The following is a 24371-nucleotide window of genomic DNA, read 5'->3' as shown; positions in this document are numbered from 1 at the left end:
CAGCTTCTCATTAAGATACTGGAAACAACTAGAGGATGAACGTATCATCTCGCCTCCTCATTTTACAGCTGGTTTGCCTGACAGTTGTGCAGAAAATCTATGGTCCCTCGTCTTAATTCCACCACTTTAGCATATGTTCCTTTAAAGGCACGAGGACCTCAACTCTCAAGGAACTGAAAGAGCTGCATCCTGACAACCGTACACAATACAGTTTTAATCTTTTTGTGTGTGTGGTGAAAGGAGTATTGCTTTTTGTGAGGAAGTGATCCAATAGGATATGCAAACCAAATGAAGGGAGTGAATGAAAAAGTACCAGCTGAATTTTCAGCCCCTTCTCCTAGATGTCTTCAAAATGTACCTAGCACCAGACTGGTACTTTGCACACATCCCAACAACTCCACCGCAGCCAGGTAAGGCAAGATTCTTAAAGGATTGAAGAAACTACAGTCAAAATCACCCTCGGTGGCAGAGTAAAAATTCACCTTCTCTGCAGAAGAACTGAAAAGATACAGAAATGCAATATGGAGAATCCAAAGCCATTTACTCAAACCTTGGCTTTAGAGATCGGAAACAAAAGGGGAGCAATTGGTCCACTCCTCAAATCCTGATCTTTGCCTCAAATTCCTGATGACATTACAGCTAACAGGGAGCACCATTCACCTACTCTGTAAGCTCGGAAGCTCTAGGAGGGGGAGCAAGTATTTCCTGGATGCCTATGAGGACCGGGTAAGTGACACAACTAGAGCGAATCGCCCCTGCGAAGAGCCGCAAGTAAAGGTTTCTGTCAGAGCCGACAGGATCGCTGTCGCCGTGACACAGTGTACAAAGCAGTTTCTTCTCTCTCTCCCCGTAGCCCTCGCCTTACTTTTCCCAGGGTTTAAAAATCATGTTAACAATACGCAAACACAGCATGGCCAGATGCCTTTCGTGGTCAGATGGTTCATTGTTTAAAAAGTTTCAGTTTAAAATCCAAAAGATTGTTAACAGATGCAGTTTCTGGCTAGGGACTGGGAAAAACCTCACTTAAACAAAAGAGTATGTTGTGATTGGAACTAAAAAGGGAATTACCTTTAAAGATAAGAACCACAAACATTTCCTATTTGAAAATACCTCCAGCCCCACCAACAGGACCTTTCTGTGGTCCTTTCATGAAAGTTAAAAAACATTTGACAGTGGACTGCGGCATAGGACAAACCATGGCTGACCAACCAGTCCAGTCATTTTTACAGATTTGTTTGGACTTTCAACAAGGCCACAACATCCATCTCTTACTCTCCCCCGGATTACTCAATTAGGCAAGCCTCCAATTAATTTCTTTCCAATTCTTTTAGCCCCAGAAATACTTTCGCTGCTTTCATTTTGGCTCTGGAAATGGGTTTTCAACAAGAGACGTAGATAGAGGCATGTGTGAGAAACGAGCACAGAGCTTGATAAGCAGAGAGCCGCTGCTGGGACTCAAGTCACCATTGGGTGGACAAGAGCCACTTGGCTGAGGAAGGCCTGGCCCCATCCTCAGTTCCCAGTCTCGTTTGCCTCCACAACTGCTGTGCACTTTTACACAGAAAGCCTGCTTTTCACCAACTCATGGGTCTGTTTCTGTTGGCTTTCATGGGCCCTTACTCTATGGCTTCACTATGTGTGAGAATGTCTGTAATGCCCTGGGTTCTAATCTTGAAAGATGGAAAAATCTAAGAAGCCATGAGTCTGTAGCTTTCCCTTGGCCTGAGAAATGGATGTGGTTTGGCTTGCTGGTGACAAGCCTGATTTGAAAAGGCGACCTAAGATATGATCCAAGGAAAACAGTCTGTTCTTAGTAATAAAGATGGCCACCATGGGCTCCATTTTGAGAATGGGCAACCTGTGCCTTAGGAGATCACATTATATGAAGACAAGTAAACATCATGCCCTCTTCACACTTAGGTTTTTGTTCTCGTATTCACTGTATTATTTCCCTATTTATTACAGTGCCCCAAAAGGTCAGTTTCAGACCAAACACAGCAGAGTTTTAACATTTTGAGAAGCTCTAATCAAGAAAATCCTTAATTTAGCAACAACTAGCATCCATTTTAAAGTGAGGCGGATCTATAACCCCATGGGAATCCCTAAAGAGTTAAAATGGCTTTCCCACTCAGCCACGCCTCGGCGGTCACGTAAGGAATCCAGGCTGCAGGAATGAAGTGAGCAGGAGAACTGCACTTCCAAGGATCTGTGCAGTCTGGCCAGGTAGTAGGAGGAAGGGCCCATCCATCAAGGAACGGGATTCTGAGGCCAGTGGCCATATCCATATCTATCCTCCGACAAAAAGGCAACCTCACCATGTGCACATGAGACAGGGTTTGCAAGGGGATTTGATAGGCCTGGAAATTGAAAAACGAGCAGCAGCTGCATGTCCAAGGTCATTACTATCCTCCAGGGTTTGCCTTTTCTAATCTAAGGGGCAGTAGTTTCCATGATTAACTTTCAATTGCTGTCAAGGGTGTAATAAAATCTGGGAAAGAAGAAAACTTTCCCCTCAGTAAGCTGCTCCCATTTCCCTGCCTGTTCCTTTCCTCCAGTGTATATTCTCAATCCTCACTTCATATTGTTTTCTAATTTTGAGAAAAAACTCTGTACTTGGATGAGCCAAAACAGACAATGTCCTATGTGCATACAGGAACTTGAAGATTTTTCCTTCTCACTACCAGGGGCTAGGTCTTTAAGATGGTCCCTTGTTTTCCAAGACCATACAATTCCATCACTTTCAGAACTGAACCCTTTTTATTTTTAAAATTCTTTTCCAGTGTATTACATCTGTTTCCTGAGCCATGACAATGAGCTCAACAAGAGAGAGCCATGTACAAAGAGAAAAGAGGACAAAGTCATTCACAAACACATTTTCCTGGTTACTACTAGATTAGGAACCCTTAAGACCACAACTTGGTCTGATCTGGTAGCAGCTCGGAAACCATACAGAGAGGTCACAGCTGAACATGTCTCTCAGCAAAGGCCCCCGGAACCAAACCCCACATGTAGTTTTATCAACTGTAACTGCTCAGGTGGAAAACTAATTGTGCTTTCATGTTTTTTTTTTTTTTTTTTTTTTTGACAGTTCAGTATAACACTAGTGACAACTTAGTGGTTCACTCATCATACACTTATTTCAATGTGTCTGATGCTGGAGTTACAAAGAGGAGTTAAGCCACAGTGGCTCGCCCACAGAGGCATGAGTCTGGCTGCAGAGGGGTACATGCAGGCTCAATACGGCAGAGATGTTCCTGGAAGGCTGGCACGGCAACCAAACAAGGCAGCAAAGAGGCAGTGGTGCTGAGAGACAGTCACATGGGCAAATGCACTAGTCGCATAAAAAGAGGGTTTTCTGACTGATACTGTGTCTTAAAAGGAAATTGGATTGCTACAGTTTGTTCCTATTTCCCTGGGGCAAGAGTGAGTAACTAGAGTGTCCACTGCCTTGGGGACAGGTAACATTTCCCTTCGGTGCTAAACTGCCCTTCCTGTTTACCCCATCTTGATTCAAGTTCCTACTGGAACAGAAGAAAAAGTGGAAAAAGATGGCCATGAACTTGATTGGTTCCAAAAATGGGGTGGGCACAGTCTGCGAATTTGCCACAGGGTTTAAAAGATGGCAGAGTGACCTTTATTGCAGGAGATACAGTCCATGGGGTGATGCCTACACCATAAGTGCTGGTATCCACTCTGCCCTTCTCCAAAGGTAACAGGACCAAGAACAAAGACTGCTTTCCTTGCAGGTGGGGCCATGTAGCTAACAGCGGAGGGTGAGGGGAATTCAGGTGGATGATCCCTGAGACATGCCCCTAAGAGGGGAGGTGGGGAAGTGTGTTGTCTTCTTCCCCCTTCCTCCACCCTTAGTTTAGAACATGAAATGGCCGAGGTACCTTGGACCGTGAGGACAAGGCCACCCCCGAGTCGATGAAATGGAAAGTTGCTAGGAGATGGGAGAGCAAGACCGAGATCCCAGAATACTGCTCCTAACCTACGGAGATACCAACTTTTATGGAAAGGACAGGGGGGAACTTTGATTTCTGGGTACACCACTATCATTTTGGGTCTCAGCTGCACAGGATTATAAATAATGGTTACAGGTGTGGGGGATATGGGGAGGTGTCCAACGAAGCGTTCATAAAAACAATATCCAAAGTGTTAGCACTGTGCCGCATGTAGCGACAAGGCCATGATCTGGTTTGTACATTACAAAGAGCTGTCTGAATTTCAGTGGTGAAAAGGGAGAGCAAAGGGCATGAAAAAATGATCATTTTGCAGTTAACCATAGGCACAATGAATCTCTTACCTTTTTCTTGCTACAGTATATTTGCCATTTTTTCTCAGCTGGAAGTGCAAACATGGCTTCCCTGTGTTTGTCTGTCAGGTCAAGTTCATCCTGAGGGGGAAAAAATAATAGTTAGTATTTCATAGATTAAACATTATTCCTATAGGAGAGGTTATCAGTATCATTAGGGAAAAGGAAAAAAAAAAAAAAACAACCCACCAACATATATTTCAATGAACTTGGAAAAGACCAAGAAGGCAAGGTATGTGTTGCCACTCTTAAGAAAGCATGTCTCTGGCATGGGGCTGAGTACCGAGCACAGCAAGGAGGACAAGACTTGCCCTACACCTACCGAAGGGTGTGGGAAAGCGGGCTGGGCACAGACAGAACCCCCGAGCCAGTGTGCTCTGCTGTAGAGGGCCCGGTGAGCATTAAGGGCCATCAAAGCTCCGGGAGTTTGGAAGGATTACTCATATTACAGATGGCAGTTCACTGGGGGTGGCTCCACAAACACTCGGTATCAGGCTGGACCTGAAGAACTTGGACATGATGAGAGGAGGAGAGCAACGGAACCAAAGGGGGGGTGTGAGAACAGATGAGGTGTGTTTGGGGGACAGCGACCAGCTTAGCAGAAGCACTGGAATGATGCAAAGAATTGTCACATGAAAGGTTTGGGAGGTAGGGAGTGACCAGTTGTGAAACGTCATAAATGTCAGAATAAGGAGTTTCTTCTCTTGATCAAGGAGAACCAACGAAGGTTGTGAGCAAGCACATGGCATCTTCATTGCCATAAATCCCACTAATATTTATTCAGAGCTTTATGCACCAAGCGTTGTGCAGGCATGGTCTCGGTTCCCACAACAACCCTGAGTCCACTCATTATTTTGTCCTCGTTGTAGTAACAATGCCTGCTGTAATACAGCTAGGGGAAATTTAGGTAGAAGATTGGGTAAGTAACTTGCTCCAGACCACACACCTGGTAATGACGGGGCTGGTTTTCGGCCCGCAGCTGTCAAACTCCAGAACCGAGACTTAGCCTCTCAGATCAGTGTCTGGAAACATTAATTTTACAGTGGAGTGCAGCTTAGATTGGACACTAAGGGAAGGCAATTTACAAACATCCATAACTAATGAATAACAACAATAGGATGATGAATATAAAGTGTTTGGAGAAAAGCTCTTGGCATTTAATAACTCAATCATCCCTGGTGTGTGTTACTGGCATTGAGCATCTGGTACATTTTTATTACTAGAGGGAAAGTTACCTAGTTGAGGGTGCAGACTGGTGGGTGTGAGGCACATAAAAAGATGCTGTAAATTAAGGCACAATGAGGTTTTGATCCCTGAGGAGCATAAACACGTTCCCCCTCTGAATGCCCTTGGTATATACCTGTAATTCTGCCACTTGTAGACATAGGCTTCACACCTCATAGTCCTACCTCCATTTATCATCAAGTCCTGTCATTTCTTTTGTGAAAGGTGTCACGATTTTTCCTTTTTTTGATTCCCAATGAAACCACCCAAACTTATGCTCTAATAACCGCACCGTTGGCTCCGGGCAATAGCCTCCCCACTGCTCCTCCTTGCCTTTCCAACCCTCCCTACGGCACACCCAGAATTCATTAAAGCAGCGGTACTTAAACCTCAGAGAACCTCGGAATCATCTGGAGGACTCCTTAAGTCATTGATCGCCCAGTGTTTAAGGACTGAGCCCGTGGGAGCGAGTGTGAAAATCTGAGTATCTAAGAAGTTTCCAAGTGTTACTGATGCTGCTGGTCCGGGGACACTTTAAGACCAGCGCCTTAAAAATCAAGCTCCTTTATTGAAGCTTGTTTTGAGCTCCCAGTTCAAAAGACTTCATTAGCTCCATACCCCGACAAAATTAATTACATATTCCTCAGCTTGCCTTTGAGGGCTTCCATTTAAAACCCCAACTGACTTTGCCAGGCTTGCTTCCAGTTATCCCTTCTGCCTTATTCTGTTACTACCTACAGCTCCAGGGCCCAGCCACTCAGGGCCTGATATGGTGTGAGCTTCCTGGGGAAGTTCTTCATCTCCTAAGCCTCAACTTCCTCATCTCCAGGATGGGCATATCATTCTGCTTGCAGGGCTATTGTGAAGATTAGCAACATGGACTAAATATGGGGTAATGCTTGGCAGAGGGCAGGTAGCTGGGTGGCTGCAGTATTGTTATTTCTCTTGTCATTTAGACATAAATCAGGTGCTATTTTCTTTTAAGAGCAAGGTAAACAGTTAAGTCACTAAAACACACACCCACACACTATGACACCCTAACCACGAGAAACTAGTTAAGAATTTTGACAATGAACAATCAGGGAAGGAATTAAAGATATTTACAGAAAATCCCATTATGAGGGAACATGCTAAAAATGTTAAGATTTTGGCATGCAACTATTAAATATGTGAAGTGATTATTTTTCTTACTTTCTTCCTTTTTTAATTCCCTATAAGTCATACTTGCTCTCACCTGTTGATGAATGAGGAAAGTAATGTGACATAAATCACTTCCCAACAATTATGGCAGTTTTTTTTGGTGGTGGTGGGGGGGTGGTCAGGTCAGTTATTCAAACAGCTCGATAATATGGTGCTTAGTTTGGGGAAAACAGCACGATTCATGTTGCATCTTCTACTACACTACAGCACTGTGTTTGTGCTATCTGAGCAGAGGTATAAAGAAACAGGTGAATCCTAAAACCTAGAAATTCACAGCAAAGAGGATTAGTAAGTATTAATATTATAATATTTTGCTGTTAAAAGTAGAATAATGCTTCCACAGTTGAACTAGGACTTAGAAGCAGATAGTTTTACGCAAGAAGACAATTTCCATAAAATAATTAAAAATTGCTATAGGGTCTTTGGATATAATTTTGAATTACACTAAGAAAATGGAGGGGGGAGTACCTGGGTGGCTCAGTCTCTTAAACATCGGACTTTTGATTTTGACTCCGGTCATAATCTCAGGGCCGTGAAATCGAGCCCCACGATGGCCTCCACACTGAGGATGGAGCCTGCTTAAGATTCTTTCCCTCTGCCCTTCCAACCCTCCCACCCCCGCATGCTTTCTCTCTCTTTCTCTCTCTCCCCCACCTCAAATAAACGAATCTTTTAAAAATAATAAAATTTAAGAAACTTACAGAAAAAGAAAATGGGGAAGAAATAATGGATACTGGTAACGGTAACAGCTAACAACTATTGAGTACTTTCTGTGTGCTCAGTAGTACTGTTTTGTATGAATTAACTTATTTTCACAACAATCCTATAAAATGGGTACTGCTACCCCATCCTCCGGGAAACCGAATCATAGAAAGATTAAGTAGCTTGCTCAAGATAACAAAGCTGGTAAATGGTGGAGGTGGTCCTGGAGTCTAGACTGTTTACACAGCCCACATTCTCAACCACCAGGCTGTCCATTCTGTTGGTCATTCAGCAGGTAGGTAAAATCACGGCACTGATGCAAGTATGAAAATGTATCCATCTGCTGCACTGACAGCCTACTGAGTGTCCATTAGCAGAAAGAGGAGGATGCTGTTGTCAGCCAGTCCTGAGTTCCAGGTCTGGCTCTCGTGGGTTATGCAATCTTGCGCAAGTGACTTAACCTCTGGAATTCAATTTCTTCACCTGAAAAATGAGAATGATAATATATATCTGACAGAGTTCCCGTGAGGATTCACTCATGCAACCAATTTTTTTTTTTTTTTTTAGTATTTATTAAATGCCAGGCATTGTGCTAGGTGCAAGGGACAAAAAAGTACCACAGAACTCATATTCTTGAGTGAGAAGAACGGAAATCAAGTAATCACATGAACCAAGATATGATCACACAGGAAGCTGAGCTCTGACAGTCCACCTGTTGTGGGGAAAGGCAGGGCAATGAAGGCTGCCCCAAGGAAGCAAAGCGAAAGCTGAGAGATGAATAGGAACTAAATAGGTAAAAAGCACGACAGGCAGTGAGTGAACAGTAGCTTTGAAGGATACTATGAACTTTGGTCTTTCTCTTAAGAGCAACCAGAGGTCACTGGCAGATTCTGAGTAAGAATGACATAGATTGAATTAGATAATGGCTGGGAGTGCCTCGGCACAAGGCCCAGAGTGTAATAAGACCCCCACGCCTCCATTCCAAAAGTATCTCTGCTCTGACTCATTCCATTTTAATAATATGGCTGAATCAAGCATGCAAGACTCTTAAGAGACTATCACAGCCTTAGAGATCAATCAACACTTACTTGCTGTCCTACCCATTCCAGGACCCTGGCCAGACAACGGAACACAAAGATGAATAACAGACCTTGATTTCATGGAATTTAAGAATCTAGTTAGGAAGACAAGATGATAGAAAGCTTCAGTGGTTCCCCTTCTTTTCAGGATAAAGTCCAAAATTCCTCAGCAGGTAGGTGGAGGCCCTTTTCGATATGCTGACTTGTCCCTTCTCCTCTTCTGCCGCCACCACCACCACCGCCATGGCCATGGCCACCACCGCTTAGCCACCAACCACCTTTTAGCACTTCTGGTCACAAGTTGCCCACTTCTGAAACTTTTGCATATGCTGTCCCCCCCCCTTTTTCCCCCCAGAATGCCCTTCCCAGCATATCTAAGGATCAGTCCTATTCATCGAAGCTTTTACAAGGAGGCACCTATTCTCCTCCAGATAGCCCACTCTCACTTTCCTGGAGCGGGCCGCTCCCCTATTCTCACCTCTCCTCACAGCATTTATCACATTGCTACTGTCATGTTATTGGCATGTCTGACTCCCATCCTGGACTCGTTCCCAGAGGGCAGGAACTAAATTTGTTCTATTCATCTTTGCCATTAATTGACTAATTATTGTTCTGAAATAATACCTGACATAGCTGGATTGCCCCTCCCCCCCAAAAAGTAAGGAGAGGGCAGGTGGGAAAGCTGGGAGGAAGAAGAGGAGGGAGGAAGGGAGGGGATTATTGTAGGATATAGTAATCATCAGTGTATTTCAAAAATTAACTCCCCCCCTTTTCTGGTCAGTAAAATGCACATACAGTGAAACGTACAGATCTGAAGAATACAATTTTCAGTTCGGCAAGGGTATGCACTGGAGTGGTCGCAGCACTCCACACTCGAGAAACTGACTGTATATCGTCTTACTCTCTGTTAGCAATATGTGGCAGCTCTAGTTACTCCACATTTTCACCAAAATTTGGTGCTATGTCTTTTTAATTTTAACCATCTAGTTTATGTGAAGAGTTATCTCAATGTAGTTTTAATTTGCATTTCCCTGATAACTGACGGGTGAATATACCTTTTCACGTGGCCACTCCCATGTGTTCTTTTGTGAACTATCCAAGTCTTTAGACCAATTTTATTGAGTTGCCTGTCTTTATTGAGTTAAACACATTCTTTACATATTTTGGAAACAGCTCCTTTGTCCTGGGTATATAGAGACTATTTCTCCTAGCCAATAGCTCGCTTTCTTATTTTGTTAACAATCTATTTTGATCACTAGGTGTTTTAATTTTAATGATGTCTAATTTTATTATCTTTTCTTCTAGAGTTAGTGCTTTTTGTCTTCTCTGAGGGGTCTTTGCAACTTGCAGGTCAAGAAGTATTCTACGGTTTCTTACAGAAGCTGTCTAGTCTTAGTTTTAGCTTCTACGTTTGAATCTTACTCTATAACTCCTAGACCTGACTCTTGGGTTCCTTCTTTCTTTCTTTATTTTTTTTAAGATTTTATTTATTTATTTTGACAGAGACACAGCAGGAGAGGGAACACAAGCAGGGGGTCTGGGAGAAGGAGAAGCAGGCTTCCCACTGAGCGGAGAGCCTGATGCGGGCTCGATCCCAGGACCCTGGGATCATGACCTGAGCCGAAGGCAGATGCCCAACAAGTGAGCCACACAGGTGCCCCCTGGGGTCCTTCTTTAAATACAAAATGGCTGGATGTCTTTTGCCTTCTCTCTTCTCCAGCTACTTGCACTCATTTTGATATACTGCTGGACAAGGAGGGGAATAAAATCACAGTTGACGGAGGAGGAAAAAGAATGTCATACAAACTAATTTGAAAATCACCTTGACATATTAGATCCTTCAAGCTCTGACATCACTTCAAAGTAATATTAGAGATTACAGTGATTTTTCATTTTGATACTTAATTCAAATGTTGAAAAAGGCAATCATGGAAAACAAGGCAGGGTCACTAGATCTCAGTATCTCTTTACATGAGGTTTTTTTAGAAAAAGTGCATCTGTGGGGCAGAAAGCAGATTGGTGGTTGTCTGGGGCTAGAGGCAGGCAGGGCTGACTGCAAATGGGCAGGGTGATGGCGATGTTCTGGAGCAGGACTGTGGCAATCCCTGCACAGCTGCATACATTTACTAAAATTCACTGAACTGTACACTTACCATAGGTGAATTCTATAGCACGTAAATTACATCTCAATAGGCTGCTAAAGAAAAAGAATCAAGCTTGGTTGTTGGAGCCCCAAGGAAAAGAAAAAATTCAGAGTAGAGTAAACATAACCTTGAGTAAACCATAAGGAAAGAAATTTCTGATTGAACATTAGATAAACCCAGGAGTTGGCTTAGAAGAGAACCTGACCGGGGCGGGAGGAAAAATGTAAAGAAAAGGAAAAATGTGGTCCCCTTTAGGATAAGTAGTTTGCTCTGGGAACTGTTAAAATTTCAGACACAACTTTTGTTTGAAACCAACCAAAGATCACTTATATGAAATATCCTTTCCTTGAAAATTATATAGACTCTATTAATATGCATTCCATTTAGACCAAGAGATAGTATTTCCCCTAAGGTCCCTTAATATTAAATTAAAGTGATGTTAAATTTAATGATACATTAATACCTTTTCAGTGTTTTCGTTCTCATTTTTCCCTACTGATGGCGCTATATAAAAGTGTTGGCTCCTCTGTGCCTTTGTGAATTAATAAGCAAGTTTTCCGTGAAGATTAACAAATGTAATTAGCCCAATCCCAGAAGGCATCCTGGAGGTTTCTAGATCACCTTACTTTTTGTTTTGTTTTGTTTTTTTACAGTCACGCTAAGTCAGATATTATTTTGGGGATTGTCAATTAATGCCAAGACAAGCAGAACAAATTTAGTTCCTACGCCTACGCCCTAGACTCGGATGGCCCAGCTCCTTTCACTGGCCACAGAATTTTCTTTCATACTATTTTTCGTTGGACAGAGTTTTAAGTTAATTGAAGGAAAATAATTTAGCCAGTGATAAAAAGGAGAAACAATCGCACCAAGCATCATTCCTCTTCCCCTCAGAGCTCAAGCTTCTTAAAAACTAAAACCAGCAAACAAAAGCCTATATAGGCTTTCCTTAGAGAAAATATTAATTGCTTTTAATATCTTCATAAAACCTATATGAGATATAGTATCTTGGAAAAATGGTATAAATTATATCTTTTCTATTAAGAAAAAAGGACCTCTGAGCGAAGCCCAGCTGTGGGAACTAAACTTCTAGGCTTCATCACAAACAAAGCATATTATTAAGACCCACTTCTGAAAGGTTCTGTACAAAGAAATCTCACTGGTCCTACACTGCACAGTAAGCAGGCAGTGCTATAAAGAAATCTATATAAATCATAAAACAATTGGCACAGTACAAATAAATCTAAGGAAATGGATTGATTTGCTAGATAAAGCAAGGGAAGGAATTTTGAAAAAATATACAATAAGGGTCTTAAATGAGTTGAAAGAGCTCTTTTTAGAGATTTAGCTAAACTGAGATAGGGAGTTATTTATAAAACTTCCAACACAGTATTGAAAGCATTTATTCTTTGAAAATCTACCAAATCAATACATTTCAGTGAGCCAACAAGTAAGTTTCCAGATTAACAAGAGAAATCTTTAACAAAGGAATTCTGGATTTCTATTTCTAATGAGTTAAGCGAACTCTTTACATACATACTAATACAGATTCACGCAGAGGTAGAAGGACATGCAATTAATGCTGGTGGGGGTTGGGGGGAGATTTAAAAAAAAATGAGGAGACAAGAAGCTAAAATAGGTCCCAGGGGTCACCTTGTCAATCAACTTACTGTTTTGTGTGTTTTTGTTTTTGCTTTTTAGTGGTCTTGACCAGGTAACGAGCTATCTGACTCAATGTACAGACCTCACGGAATTTCTAACCATTATTATTGCTCAGACAAAGCTAACTTTTCTCCTTCAAATTACATACTTCAGGTATTTGCCCACAGCATGGAGACCCAATCCACCCACCCTAGCCCCACCCACCGAAGATTTCCCCATAGGACCATAGGCGGCAATCCTCAGGTTCACTTAACATACACCCTACATCAGCCGTTTCTGGATTTAACCCTCTCTGTCATTAACCCTCTCCTTTCATCCCATAACTCAACACTACCAGAAACAAGTCAGACGCTCAGGGGCACAAGTGACTAGGCCTTAGGTCATATAACATAGTGATAAGTACAATGTCGTGGGAGAAAAGGCCAAATTACAGTTTTACAAACGTAGAGAGAAAATGTACTATTAGGCTGAGACATTTCATCAAATTTATGAACATCCATCCCTATAAGAGCAAGTGACCATCACATCCATAAGTCACGGATTGCCAATTCAGCTCTTAAAACTTAACCACAGTGACCTTGAGAAACAGTCCTTTACTTTCGTAGCAGTGGTTTGAAATCTGAAAGTGAGATTCCATACTTGTCAGTTTAAATAGAAGTACATTCAGTGACTTATTACCTGCTCCTAACCAGTCAGGAAAAACATAAATGGAAAACAACAGAGTACTTTAAATCCCAAAATGGATGTGTACACACAAGAGAACAAACCTTGAAGGTTTTCAGCCGGTAAGATTTCTGCCAACATTCTTAGTCATTACACGAAATACCACAGTATGACTCACCACCACCTACAGTCATGTTCTCTGTGTCTGACAGACATGTTTTCCATTCGATATATAAAAATATGAAGTGAGATCCCACAAGCAAAGGCTGACTAATAGAAATAATTTTTAGTTTCTTATTACCAATGGTTAAGTGTTTTGTACTATTTCCCCTCTTTTAATAGTAGGCAATGCAAACTATAACCAGGTTGCTAGACAAAAATCTGCTGCTAAACCTGTAGGCTTCTTATTTAGCTTGTGTTATTTCAACCAGAACTCATTAGAGCAACTTTAACTTTTAATTAGTACACATTACCAGCAGTGTTCCAGGAATCTAAAATAAATAACTCTGTTCTAAGTATATGTTAAAATTATCTCCCAATATCCATCCAGCCACCTAAATATCCAGTTTTTACATCTATAATCTGGTACAACTTCTGGTGGTGACAAGGCTTAACTGAGAATTTCTAAGCAGTGTTTCCCTAACTGAATGAATGAAAGGACTTTGTCTCCTGGGACAAAGAACCAGGGTAGAGTGACAGACACAGAAAGGCACCCAAAGGCCCTGGGGGCAACTGTGAAACCGAGTTCCCCTTCCCTGAATGACACCTGTGGTGCTCTCCCTAGCCCAGGCCCTTCCCACACCTGCTCAGCAAGCTCTTCAGAGACTTTTTGGCAGCTCAGCAGACACTTAAGTTTTATCTGGGTCAAAAGATATTTAGCACAATAGGTCTCTTCCCACACTGCAGCTATTTATCATGTCATGGTAGAGAGACTGGACAGAAAATAATTCTTAAACCTTATCAACCTTACCCTCTCAAGCTGCTACCCTTGATGCTAGATACTTTGGTGTTCCCCTATGAAGAGTAGGACTAAAGAGAATGATAACAGTGGATGGGGGACAGGAAGGGTGCAAGGACCAGCCCAAATCCATCACTTCTACTTTGAGAATAATTCAGAATATATATACCCAACCACTGGAAGATTCAGCAGTCATGAATTCATGCACAGATGCACGCATGCATGCATTCAAATAGTTACTGAGCATCTCAAGTATTAACCTTTAGTAATTAGTTACTCATCCAGGCCACAAGCATTTACTGAGCACCCACTCTGGGCCACACCCTACTCTGGACCCTGGGGTTCCTCAGGATGAAAACTCAGATTACAATGCCTGTGTGTCATTCTGCTCTCTGAAAATGCAAAGGTGTCTATCCATAGATGGATTTAACATAATGTGTGTCCATATGGGAATGAACTCAAACCATCTGATTGTTTAAAAGATGGCAAAGGACTTGACTTTTTCTTCTACATCCAAGAAATGCCCAACTTTCCTGAAAACAACCTGTATATACATTCTAAGTAAGCTTTCAGTCATTTGGTTTAATTTAGTTCTTAAATATTCCATTGTGTAATGAAATAAACAGCAGCTGTAGAATGTTTCCAGTGGATTCATTTAAAATTGGACAAGAGGGAAAAAATTGCTACATTTTTAAGGATCTTATTTTCCAAAAAATATACAGAGATATGTTTCTTTATCCATAAGCCAAAAAATCATAACTAAAAGATGTAACTGGTACTGAGCTCCTGTAATACACAGCAAGAAACAGTCTGAAATTCCTGAGTAATTCTGGGAATTGAAGGTGGGGGAGGGGAGGATTCCAAGTACAGTGGATAAAAATGAGGACAGTTAAAACTGAAATACACTATCCACATATTGGACATTTACCTCCCACAGGCCATGTGACATATGTTTTATGTGAGCAAATGATACTTAGATGAATTCCAATGCATCGATATATATTCTCATCTGCAGTTATTTATACAAACTACCAGATTGTTCTAGCCATTACTGAAATACATTTTCAAAATTATACTGGAAAGCTTACTAAACCACATCACTTATGGAGATGCAATTATTTTCCCAGTCTTTTAAAACCTGTATTGATTTATATGGGAACATGTAGAGAGTTGGCAAGTCAATACAGTATGTTGACTTTGCGTAATCTGCACATGGTAGCCTGAGGATTAAGTTAAATAATCAGGTAAGTAGGTATATACTGCTCAGTCTCTTTAGAATTCATAGTAATGAAATTCATCAAGGCCAAGGGGACTCATAACCATTTTCTAACATCATTAGTTCAGAGATGGTTTTGCAGCTATTTGTATTAAAAGAAAAAAAGTTTTCATGTTTCTTTCCTCCATCTTTCCACACTCCCCCTCCCATTTCAGTCCCTGTAAATCTAAATTAAGAAGCACCCAGAAATAAGTGTATTGATTTAAGTATCTAACATGCAGTAAAAAAAATCTATACTTAATAGCCTATAGGAAAGGACATTTGGAATGATCTTGGCGAGATAAAATATAAATTTGGTACTAGAAGGAATAAAATGGTTTTGTGTTTTTACCTTAAGCTTTACTGGATTTGTTTAGTAAATCAGAAGACAAGAGGGAACTTAAGCCATGCTGACCATCTTACTGTCTTTAAGCAGACAGGGCCTCCAACCAGTACAAAGAAACACAGACTGTCCTTTGGGATGAAGATCTACTGCCAACCCTACTTTGACTCTTAGAAGTAATGTAATGTTCTATTCAGAAGTACAACAGATATAAGCAAGCAAAACCACCTATACTAACATCAGCCTGTACCACAAATCATCAGTTGTTCTCGGGGCCAAAATAATTTGTTTATAAAGTTCTGGGTTTAGGATCACTTTTTTGTGATCTGTAAATTGACCGTGTATTGGCAGCAGTTCACATCTGCTACATAGGAATTTTAGCACTGAATACATTTAAGCCCATATCTACTTTCCCACTTCCCTCTGTGATGTATTGCATATTTTCATACTGTTCTAAACATTTTTCTATAAACTCATCAAGTTGATGTATCCAAAAATGCCACAGAGTCAGGGGAAGACCTATTCAATATATATATTTTTTTCTTCATTGTCAACTAATCATGTCCTTTAGCTAAACAGAATTTTCTCTTTGACCCTTATAGGTTTATCAAATGAAAAGAATTTTAACCTCATGGAAATAGAACAATTTTAATATCAATCTTTTCACTGGATTCTGATTTTTGGCTTCTAGACAACTGAACACTTTGAGAGTATTCTAGACATTTCTTTGAAGTCTTTATATAGTCTGATTTTCTCTGCTTAAATACTGAGAGCAATCCTTTACACTCTAAGAAACAATAGATTAAAACTAGATTCCTTACAACCAGTTTTTTTCTCCTTCAATCAGGTTAAAATTAAACTTTTTCGATACCCAATTTTTGCATTTTTTCTTGGAGAGAGAGAACTAAATAGCTCCTATGAGAAACTTTCTATTCTTAGTCATGGCCTTAGTGTGAAAGGCGAGTTTGAAAACAAAGAGATAAAAAGTGTTGAAACTTGTCATCAATTCTAGTGATAATGGAAGAATTTTTATTAAAAAGAGCTTAAGATAGCCCTAGTAATAAATGAAATTATGTTGGCAGCCTGAGAAAGATGGGTAAAAATTCACATAGCTAGGAAAAGAACAAAATTTGTACACCGGTAAATCTGTGAGACAAATTTGGATTCCTGTAGCTTTCATACCAAAGTGACTTCAGAATATATTGAAAAATGAAAAGTTTACTGATGTAGATTCCCAAGTGAATTCACTTGGCACAGTTTACACCTTGACTGTGAATTCATCTGACTCTGATAGGTCAACTAAAATTCTCTCATTCCTGCTATCTTCATTTCTCAAATTCTATGCTGGCTACTAATGTCCCCAGTAATTAATAATAATAAAGCTGACCTCTAGTGATTAATTATATTTATGAGGATACAAATCTTCCCATCAACCTATGGTATCCATCATCGCCACATTCCCCATTGAGATTTAATTTTCACTGACAATCCTCAATAGTATAAATGGAGTTTTGTGATCAATAATGAATTTTTTAGTAAGTTTAAAATAGTTTACATTTCTTGGAAGGCACAGTACTCTAGTTTATTATCTTAAAACATTAGACCCATTGGCCAAATAAATGAAGACTAAGCAGTGAATTCAAAAGAAGACAGATTAACCAGAAAAGTGTAAAATGTAATTGGTCACATTTTCAGATTTAGGAAAGGTCGGGTCCATGATGCATATTTCCAACTAGTCATAAATTCATAGTGATGTACTGTATTAGAAATGAAAGCTTTCCTCTAATAAATCTATGAAACCGATTCCAAATACATTAAAACAGTGAGTGTACTAGAAGAATGGAGATTTGGTGCAAAACACTTCAAAACCATAACCAGGTTTATCTTAAACCTGGTTTCTCACCTAAAATCTCAGCCAGGTAAAGCAGTTGAACATCTGCATGTTTCACAAGGCAAGAGAGCTGAGGGAACCTGTTAGGAGACACCAATTCCAGTATCACTGTGACTATGGAATATTCTGTAGGTAACCCTTAGCCCACCAATTTCTGGTATATGCAGGAGTCTATGCATTGGGTGGAAGAGCAAAAGGGGGCTCCTTGTAATTCTCTCTTTCCTTTTCATTTCAAAATTAAAGTACCCTGAGGAGGTATACACTACAGCAAGAAAGCATCTCACCTCAACAACTGGACTCAAATGAAAACAGAATCTATTCAACAAGACAGGACACCTTTTGCTAAACTTATCAACACTTTACAAAGACTTCAAAGAGCAATGGTTATTTTTGTATATGTAATCAGACAGCAAAATATTTTGCTGTACTTTTATATATTTGGTTCGCTGAGAAAACTGTAAGAAAGCAGAGATACCTTCCTCTCATTCAAATAAGAATCTAAGATATATAACTAAATCAATACAATCATCCCCATCCCCTTCTCCAGAACCTCTTCTCAGAAACCTCAGTCCTCCCAGCCTCCTATTTCATGTTCCATCTACACTGAACTTTCTGTTCCTTGAGACTTCCGTGCTTTCTCTCACCTCCCAGCCCCCTACACATGTTGTTCTCACAGTCTGTAACATTCCTCTCTTCCCCTTGCCTGGATATTCCTACTTGATTTTCATGTCTTACATTAAATGAAACTTCCTCCACAAAGCCTTCCAAGACCCTTCCACACTAGTTTCGGAATCTGTGGGGTTTGGGAGTAGGTGTCAGCAAATAGAAAGTTTGGAATTAACCAACAGCTAAGTTAAGGAGCCAAGCAAGAATGGAAATCAAATACCTTCTTTTTTACGCATGAAAGTGGAGTTGGAGAACCCAACTTGCACCTGCGGACAAGTGGCCTTGCCGAGATTTCAATGCTGAATTAGACACTTACTGCCAGCTGGACAACTGCAGAACTCCCCAGGGGGGCTTACTCCTAGGAAATTTATAGCACCAAGGGCCACAAAATGTGTTTTCCTAAAAGCAGGTTGATTTGGAGAGAAATTGAGGAAGTGAGAGGGACTCAACTATGCATATTCCCAAGAGGAGCTGGAAGAGAAGCTAGGAGTTCCTGGACAAGAGAGCTAGGGTTATACACATGGAAACTGTGAGTGGGACTCCCTCCTCATGAAAAAAGGGAACTGAACATTCTTCCCCAACAATATATACTGGGGAAGAGCCCCTTATAATCCTTGGGCACTCTGGATAAGATCACGTGTTTAGTTGCCTGTTTCCCCCACTAGACCTTCAGTCCCACAAATTCATGAAGAATCATTGCTGCTTTGCTCACTAGTTACCTCCGGGCACTTATCACACGCATACACCCCAAAAGAACTGACCAATTAATGACACATTTTTCTGTTCATCCCAAAGGAAATCTTCTATTTGCTAACATTGAGATGAACAAGCTACCTGAATAAGGACCACTTATAGAGTTATAATGCCTAGGAGTCTTCAAATAGGTTGGCAAAAAAAAAAAAAAAATCTAAGACCTTTAAAAGCCTGTAGAAAGACCATAGATAATCTTATTTTATGGGAACCGTATTGAGTCTTAGGTCGGTTATGCTCACAATTTGTGGCTGAAGCAAAGGACAAAGCAGAAAAAGTGGGGCGAGAATGTGGGGGAGGTTACAGGAAAAAAAGGATCGATGCCTGAAAGGCATAAAATACAGAGCAGAGATTGCAGAAGCTCTCAACTCAGTTATTTTTTAAATAAGTTAAAAATTGTTAGCGTAGAGACTATTTCTATTCGACAACTCACAAAAAGTAATTAATTAATTAGCTAAAAAATTTCCAAGTTACATGTCCTCAGTTCTCCAGGAGATACAGAATAGCTTTAAAAACAGCAGGTCAATCTGTAGGAAGTAATAACAAGTGTTGGCAAAGATGGGGTCAAACTGGAACCCTCACATACTGCAGGTGGGAATGTAAAATGGTGTAGCCAGTTCCTCAAAAGTTAAGCATTATGTTACCATATGGCCCAGAAATTCCACTCTTAGGTCTATATCCATGAGAACTGAAAATACATTTCCATGCAAAAACTTGTATGTGAATGAAGTTTACAGTAGCATTATTCATAATAGCTAAAGACTGGCAACAACCCAAATGTCCACCAATGATGAATGGATAAACAAAATGTGGTATGTCCATACAGTGGAGTATTATCCAACCACAAAAGGAAATGAAGTACTGATATATACTACAACATGGATAAACTAAAAAGATTATGCTAAGTGAAAGAGGCCAGTCACAAAGGACCATATATCATATGATTCCATTTCATGAAATGCCCAGAATAGGCAAATTTACAGAAACGGAAGTAGATTAGAGGTAGCCAGGGGATGGTTGAGTTGGGGAGAAATGAGAAGTGACAGTTAATAGATAAGGGAGCTGCTTTTGGATGTCATGAAAATGTTCTAAAATTTATTGCGGTAATTGTTGTGCAACTTTGTGAATATACTAACAGCCACTGAGTTATACGCTATAAATAGGTGATTACATAGTCTGTAAATTAGATCTCAATAAAGCTGTTATTTAAAAAAAAAAAAAAAGATAAGCAGGCTTTTGGACTGGGACCTCCAGGAACCACCACATCCTGAAATTGGAATGAGTCTGCCTCCACTGCCTGTAGCAGGTGATCCTCGCAGCCCACCTTCTATACACATTCCCATGGCTGACCTCCCATTCAGCTTTCCTTTATTTATGAGATGATAAGGTTGCAGTAAGCAATTCTGCAAGCAACCTATTCAGTACCACTTTTAAAAACATTAAATGCGTCATCAGAAGAGGCAAAGGAAACCAGCTTACAACAACCGGCTGTGATGATATGCTTTCCAACAGATACAGAGGTAAAATGCCCTGCAAGTTAGGACCCACATTGGCTCACTCACAGCAGGCAGATTAGCTTTCAAGAAAAGGAAAAACCCGGCATATCTGCTTAGGGTGTTGTGCCCGGGAAACACCTGAATTACTTTCCATCCCTCTCACTGCACTAGGATGTGAGGTGTAAAGCACCTAATAGGAGCCAGCCTTTTAAAAGACATTATCTTCTTTACACCAACCCTATCTGAGATAGGGTACTATCCTCATTTTATAGACAAGGCAATAAACTTAAATTCCAACAGAAACCATCTTAAAGGAAGTCAGCACAGGTTGCAGAGTGGTCTGACCCCACAGGCCACGCGGTACCCCCCTTCCCCACGTGGCCTCCCTTTCCTGTGCACAGGCAAAGGCAGAAGTGCTTCTGTGAACACAAAAGAGAACCCAGGGCATAAGTTTCCAGTGGCTTTGAACCCACCTCTCTTGCCCCAGGACACTGCTGGCCACTGGATGGATTTGTGGTCTAAGTCCCTGAAGTCAGGAGTAGACAGAAATCCATCCGTCACTCACCAGGACAGATACAAACCTCAACATAATTTGTTTTCCAATGGTTTCAGCTTAAAGTTCTGGTTTGGCATTGGCTTTTTAACAGCTAACAGCTGTAGGCAATTTTCACACAGAATAAAGACATCAATAAGGCAGAGAGTGGAATTTTCTCCCTTATGAATACAGAACAATGAGCTGTCTTCAAGATGTACATGGAGCTGCCACCACACGGGCTCTGGCTTAGGTCTCATTTTGAGAGTCTGATAGAATCCAATTGAAAAGACAGTGGATGTGGGTGCTTTGAGGGTACTAGCTCTGCCCACCAGCTCCGTTACCACCACGAAAGCCTTCATCTATCAGCGACATCTATCTCCTTAGGTTGACTTTTGGTTTTAAAATACTTTTAAGTGGGAAATAAAACCAAGCTCGTGAATACATCATTATTGCCCTTCTCGATAGCCATCATGGTAGATGATTCACTGTCTCTCCCTGGAAGAGGGTTATGTGTCCTCCACCCCCCCACCCCCCAGTGACCTCAGGACTGTCCATGCAATTTGCAGTGCCAACCTCTACAGAAGAATGATCCATCCTTACCCTGTCAACTCAGGAGTGGCCATGTGATTTTCAATGGCCAAAGATGTGGGCAGAAGTGACATGTATCATTTCCAAGCATGAGCTTAGAGCCTGCTAGTAGTTTACCATGTCTCTCCTTCCTCTTCCACCAGGCTTGGGTCTTAGATGGAAGATGGTGAGGAACAGAATCACAGCTAGCCATGTAGCATTAACAAGTGCTAAGCCACTGCCATTTGTAACCACTGAGGTTTTGCTATCACAGGATGAACTAGCTTAAGATGACTGAGACAGCCATTAACACAGACCCCCTCCACTTCTCTTCTCACCTTCAATCGCTCCTCACAGCTCACCTCCTCCAGAAAGTCTTCTGTGACTAACCTCCTCATCACCATGTCCTACACCTCACAACACACCTATAGACAATCTATGCAGAGGTGGGTTGTGCTTCTTCCTTTAGTGCTGTTATATCTGTATCAGTCCCCTTTTGCTCCTGAAACTATCGGCTATTTAGGAGCAGGTTCTAGTTTTCCATTTTGAACCTCCCGATTAACACCTAGAACAGGTCTCTGCATGCAGAGGTGGGAGAGGAGAGAGATTTCTTTCTTATTTTTTTTTTTAATTTTATTTATTTATTTCACAGGGAGAGACACAGCAAGAGAGGGAACACAAGCAGGGGCAGGTGGGAAAGGGAGAAACAGCCTTCCCACTGAGCAGGGAGCCCGATGCAAGGCTCGATCCCAGAACCCTGGGATCATGACCTGAGCCAAAGGCAGACACTTAATGACTGAGCCACCCAGGCACCTGAGGAGATTTCTTAAACACTGAAAATATTCATCAACATCATAAAATACAAACATGCTGCCAAGAGCCATCTCTTCCTTTTCCCAACCAATTCTGGTTGGTAACAGGCCCGTTAATCCACTCAGGAGACCAGAACTCAAACATCAGCTTCATAGTACCCTCTCATACTGGCTTATCTCATATGATAAACTTATAGGTAAATTCTGGTCTAGAAGAGCTGGACTGATCTGATTAGTTCAGATATTACCCCTGGAGGGCAGTAACAAAACCTATGTTACTTTCTTGACTTAAGAATCATGCAAAATGATAGCACTTTCTAATATCTGTTGAACAATATAAATGGTCCGATTAGAACTAACTCCATTACAAAATGCCAGTGGTGATAAAGGGAGGATAGAGTACTCACTTAACATTTATTGAGCACCTAATGAGGGTCAGGCACGGGGCCATTCCCACTATGTAAATTCTTCTTAGACACTACATCAAACTAGGAGGAGGCATTATTTTTTTCTCACTTTCCAGAAAACAGGCTTATAGGCTTTTTCCATACTTACACAGATAATAAAGTCAGAACAGTAATTCGAACCAACGTCTTCCTAATCCCCATGCCACTACCCTTTAAACTATGCCAGAATATCCCCAAAAACATAGAATGGAAAGAAACATTACTTCAGAAGTGCCTGAAAAGCTAAGCTAAAGAAAGCACTTAACATCTTTTGATGAATGGGTCCTACACCAGATACATCTCTCACTTCAGTATAGTGGATTCTAAAATATGATAGGATCTATAAAAAGTTTCCCACAACAGTTATTACTGCAATCCTATCATTAGGATAAATAATTATACTGTACTTAAGTAATAATGTCCTTCATCAAAGGATCCAGGACAGGAGGTGGAGTATGACTAATTTTTAAAAAGATATTAATACTATACACTGAGAGTAGGGGTGGAGAAAGCATTAGGGAACTGTGGAAGGTGTGAAGCAGATGAGGGAATTATTTATGCACACAATATAGACTCAGACTGGAATGGGGAAGAATAGAAAGAGCAATGTAGGATGCAGTTCTCTCACATATCTGAAGACCTAAGGGTCTAAATCCCTCCACTTAAAGCAAAGCCCTTCAGTGTGGTAATGCTACCCTCCTCTTTCTCTTCCTCCGGAGGCTCAGTGTTCACAGTTGGGGTGCCAATATAAAGGGGTCATTTCACTGAAAAAGGGCCAAGCCCAGGGCTAACCAAATCAAACCATGCACATCCTCTCCCCCATTCTGGCTCTCAACCACCGCCAGGAAGGAAGTTGGGGACTCACCACAAGTTCACTGAACATGACATCCAGCTCCTCCACAGGGGGCATGGGTAATGCTGGCTCCATGGTCTGAAGCGCAAAGCTGCTATCGTTTCGCAGCCGATAGGTGATTTCTGGGTGATCATTATTTCGGAAACAGCAGAAGATGAACGAGATCCCCCGTCCACCTCTCTTCCTTGGGGCCATGGCTGAATTCTGTTCTATTTCTTGAAGTGACTAAACTCTGCAAAAAAGAAGACAGGACATGGTTAAGGAAGAAAAAAATGGGTAAGTTTTTTTTTTATTGTTTTTGTTTGTTTTGTTTTTTAAGTCAGACTAATTCAAGCAGAGACCTCTTCACTGAAGACAGTTGATATGCCCCTGTAGGGCACAGAGAGGACAACCCCAAGCAGATTCGGAGTCCAGCTGGGCAAAGAGCACATCCTTCTATTCACTTGTTGAATGTTTCCTGTGACCAACTGCTGAGCAAACAGTACAACTCTACCCCTGCATGACACAGCATATGCCCCCAATCGCACTGGGCTACTGGCCATTCTTTGCCTATCACATGCTCTTTCTTGCCAACCTGTCTTGTTCTTTAACTCCCCTGCAAGAAGGACCTTCTCTTCCTCACCCCCTAGGAATCTAGGATCTCTTACCCTTTAAAGTTTGATATCAATTTCTTCTTTTCTACCTTCCCAAAGTAGAATTAATGATACTTATGCTGAGGCATATCTATTCATTCCAGCTCATATCACATTCTAAGTTCCTCAAGAGAGTACATTCCTGTTAGACCATGATTAACTCCAAGTCAAGGGAAGGAAC

The 24371-nt window shown here is 41.1% G+C and overlaps 1 protein-coding gene across 5 annotated transcripts in view; it reads right to left on the bottom strand.

Moving 5' to 3' along the window:
• DAAM1 (dishevelled associated activator of morphogenesis 1) overlaps window positions 1-24371 on the bottom strand; it is a 164812-nt gene that overhangs the window by 76533 nt on the left and 63908 nt on the right. For all 5 annotated transcript variants that reach the window (XM_073895288.1, XM_025869940.2, XM_073895289.1 and 2 more), the window contains 2 exons: window positions 23571-23790; window positions 4307-4396 (listed from right to left, as the gene is read on the bottom strand). In XM_073895288.1, coding sequence (XP_073751389.1) covers window positions 4307-4396; window positions 23571-23753 — 273 coding nt within the window. In that variant the 5' untranslated portion in view covers window positions 23754-23790. The remainder of the gene's footprint in view (window positions 1-4306; window positions 4397-23570; window positions 23791-24371) is intronic.

This window comes from Callorhinus ursinus, unplaced genomic scaffold, assembly GCF_003265705.2.
Source record: "Callorhinus ursinus isolate GAN/ISIS: 27379988/994484 unplaced genomic scaffold, GSC_fseal_2.0 scaffold8, whole genome shotgun sequence".
In the NCBI taxonomy this organism is placed as follows: Eukaryota; Metazoa; Chordata; class Mammalia; order Carnivora; family Otariidae; genus Callorhinus; species Callorhinus ursinus.
Note: the sequence above shows the minus strand (reverse complement) of the source record. Positions and strands in the feature narration are given on the sequence as shown.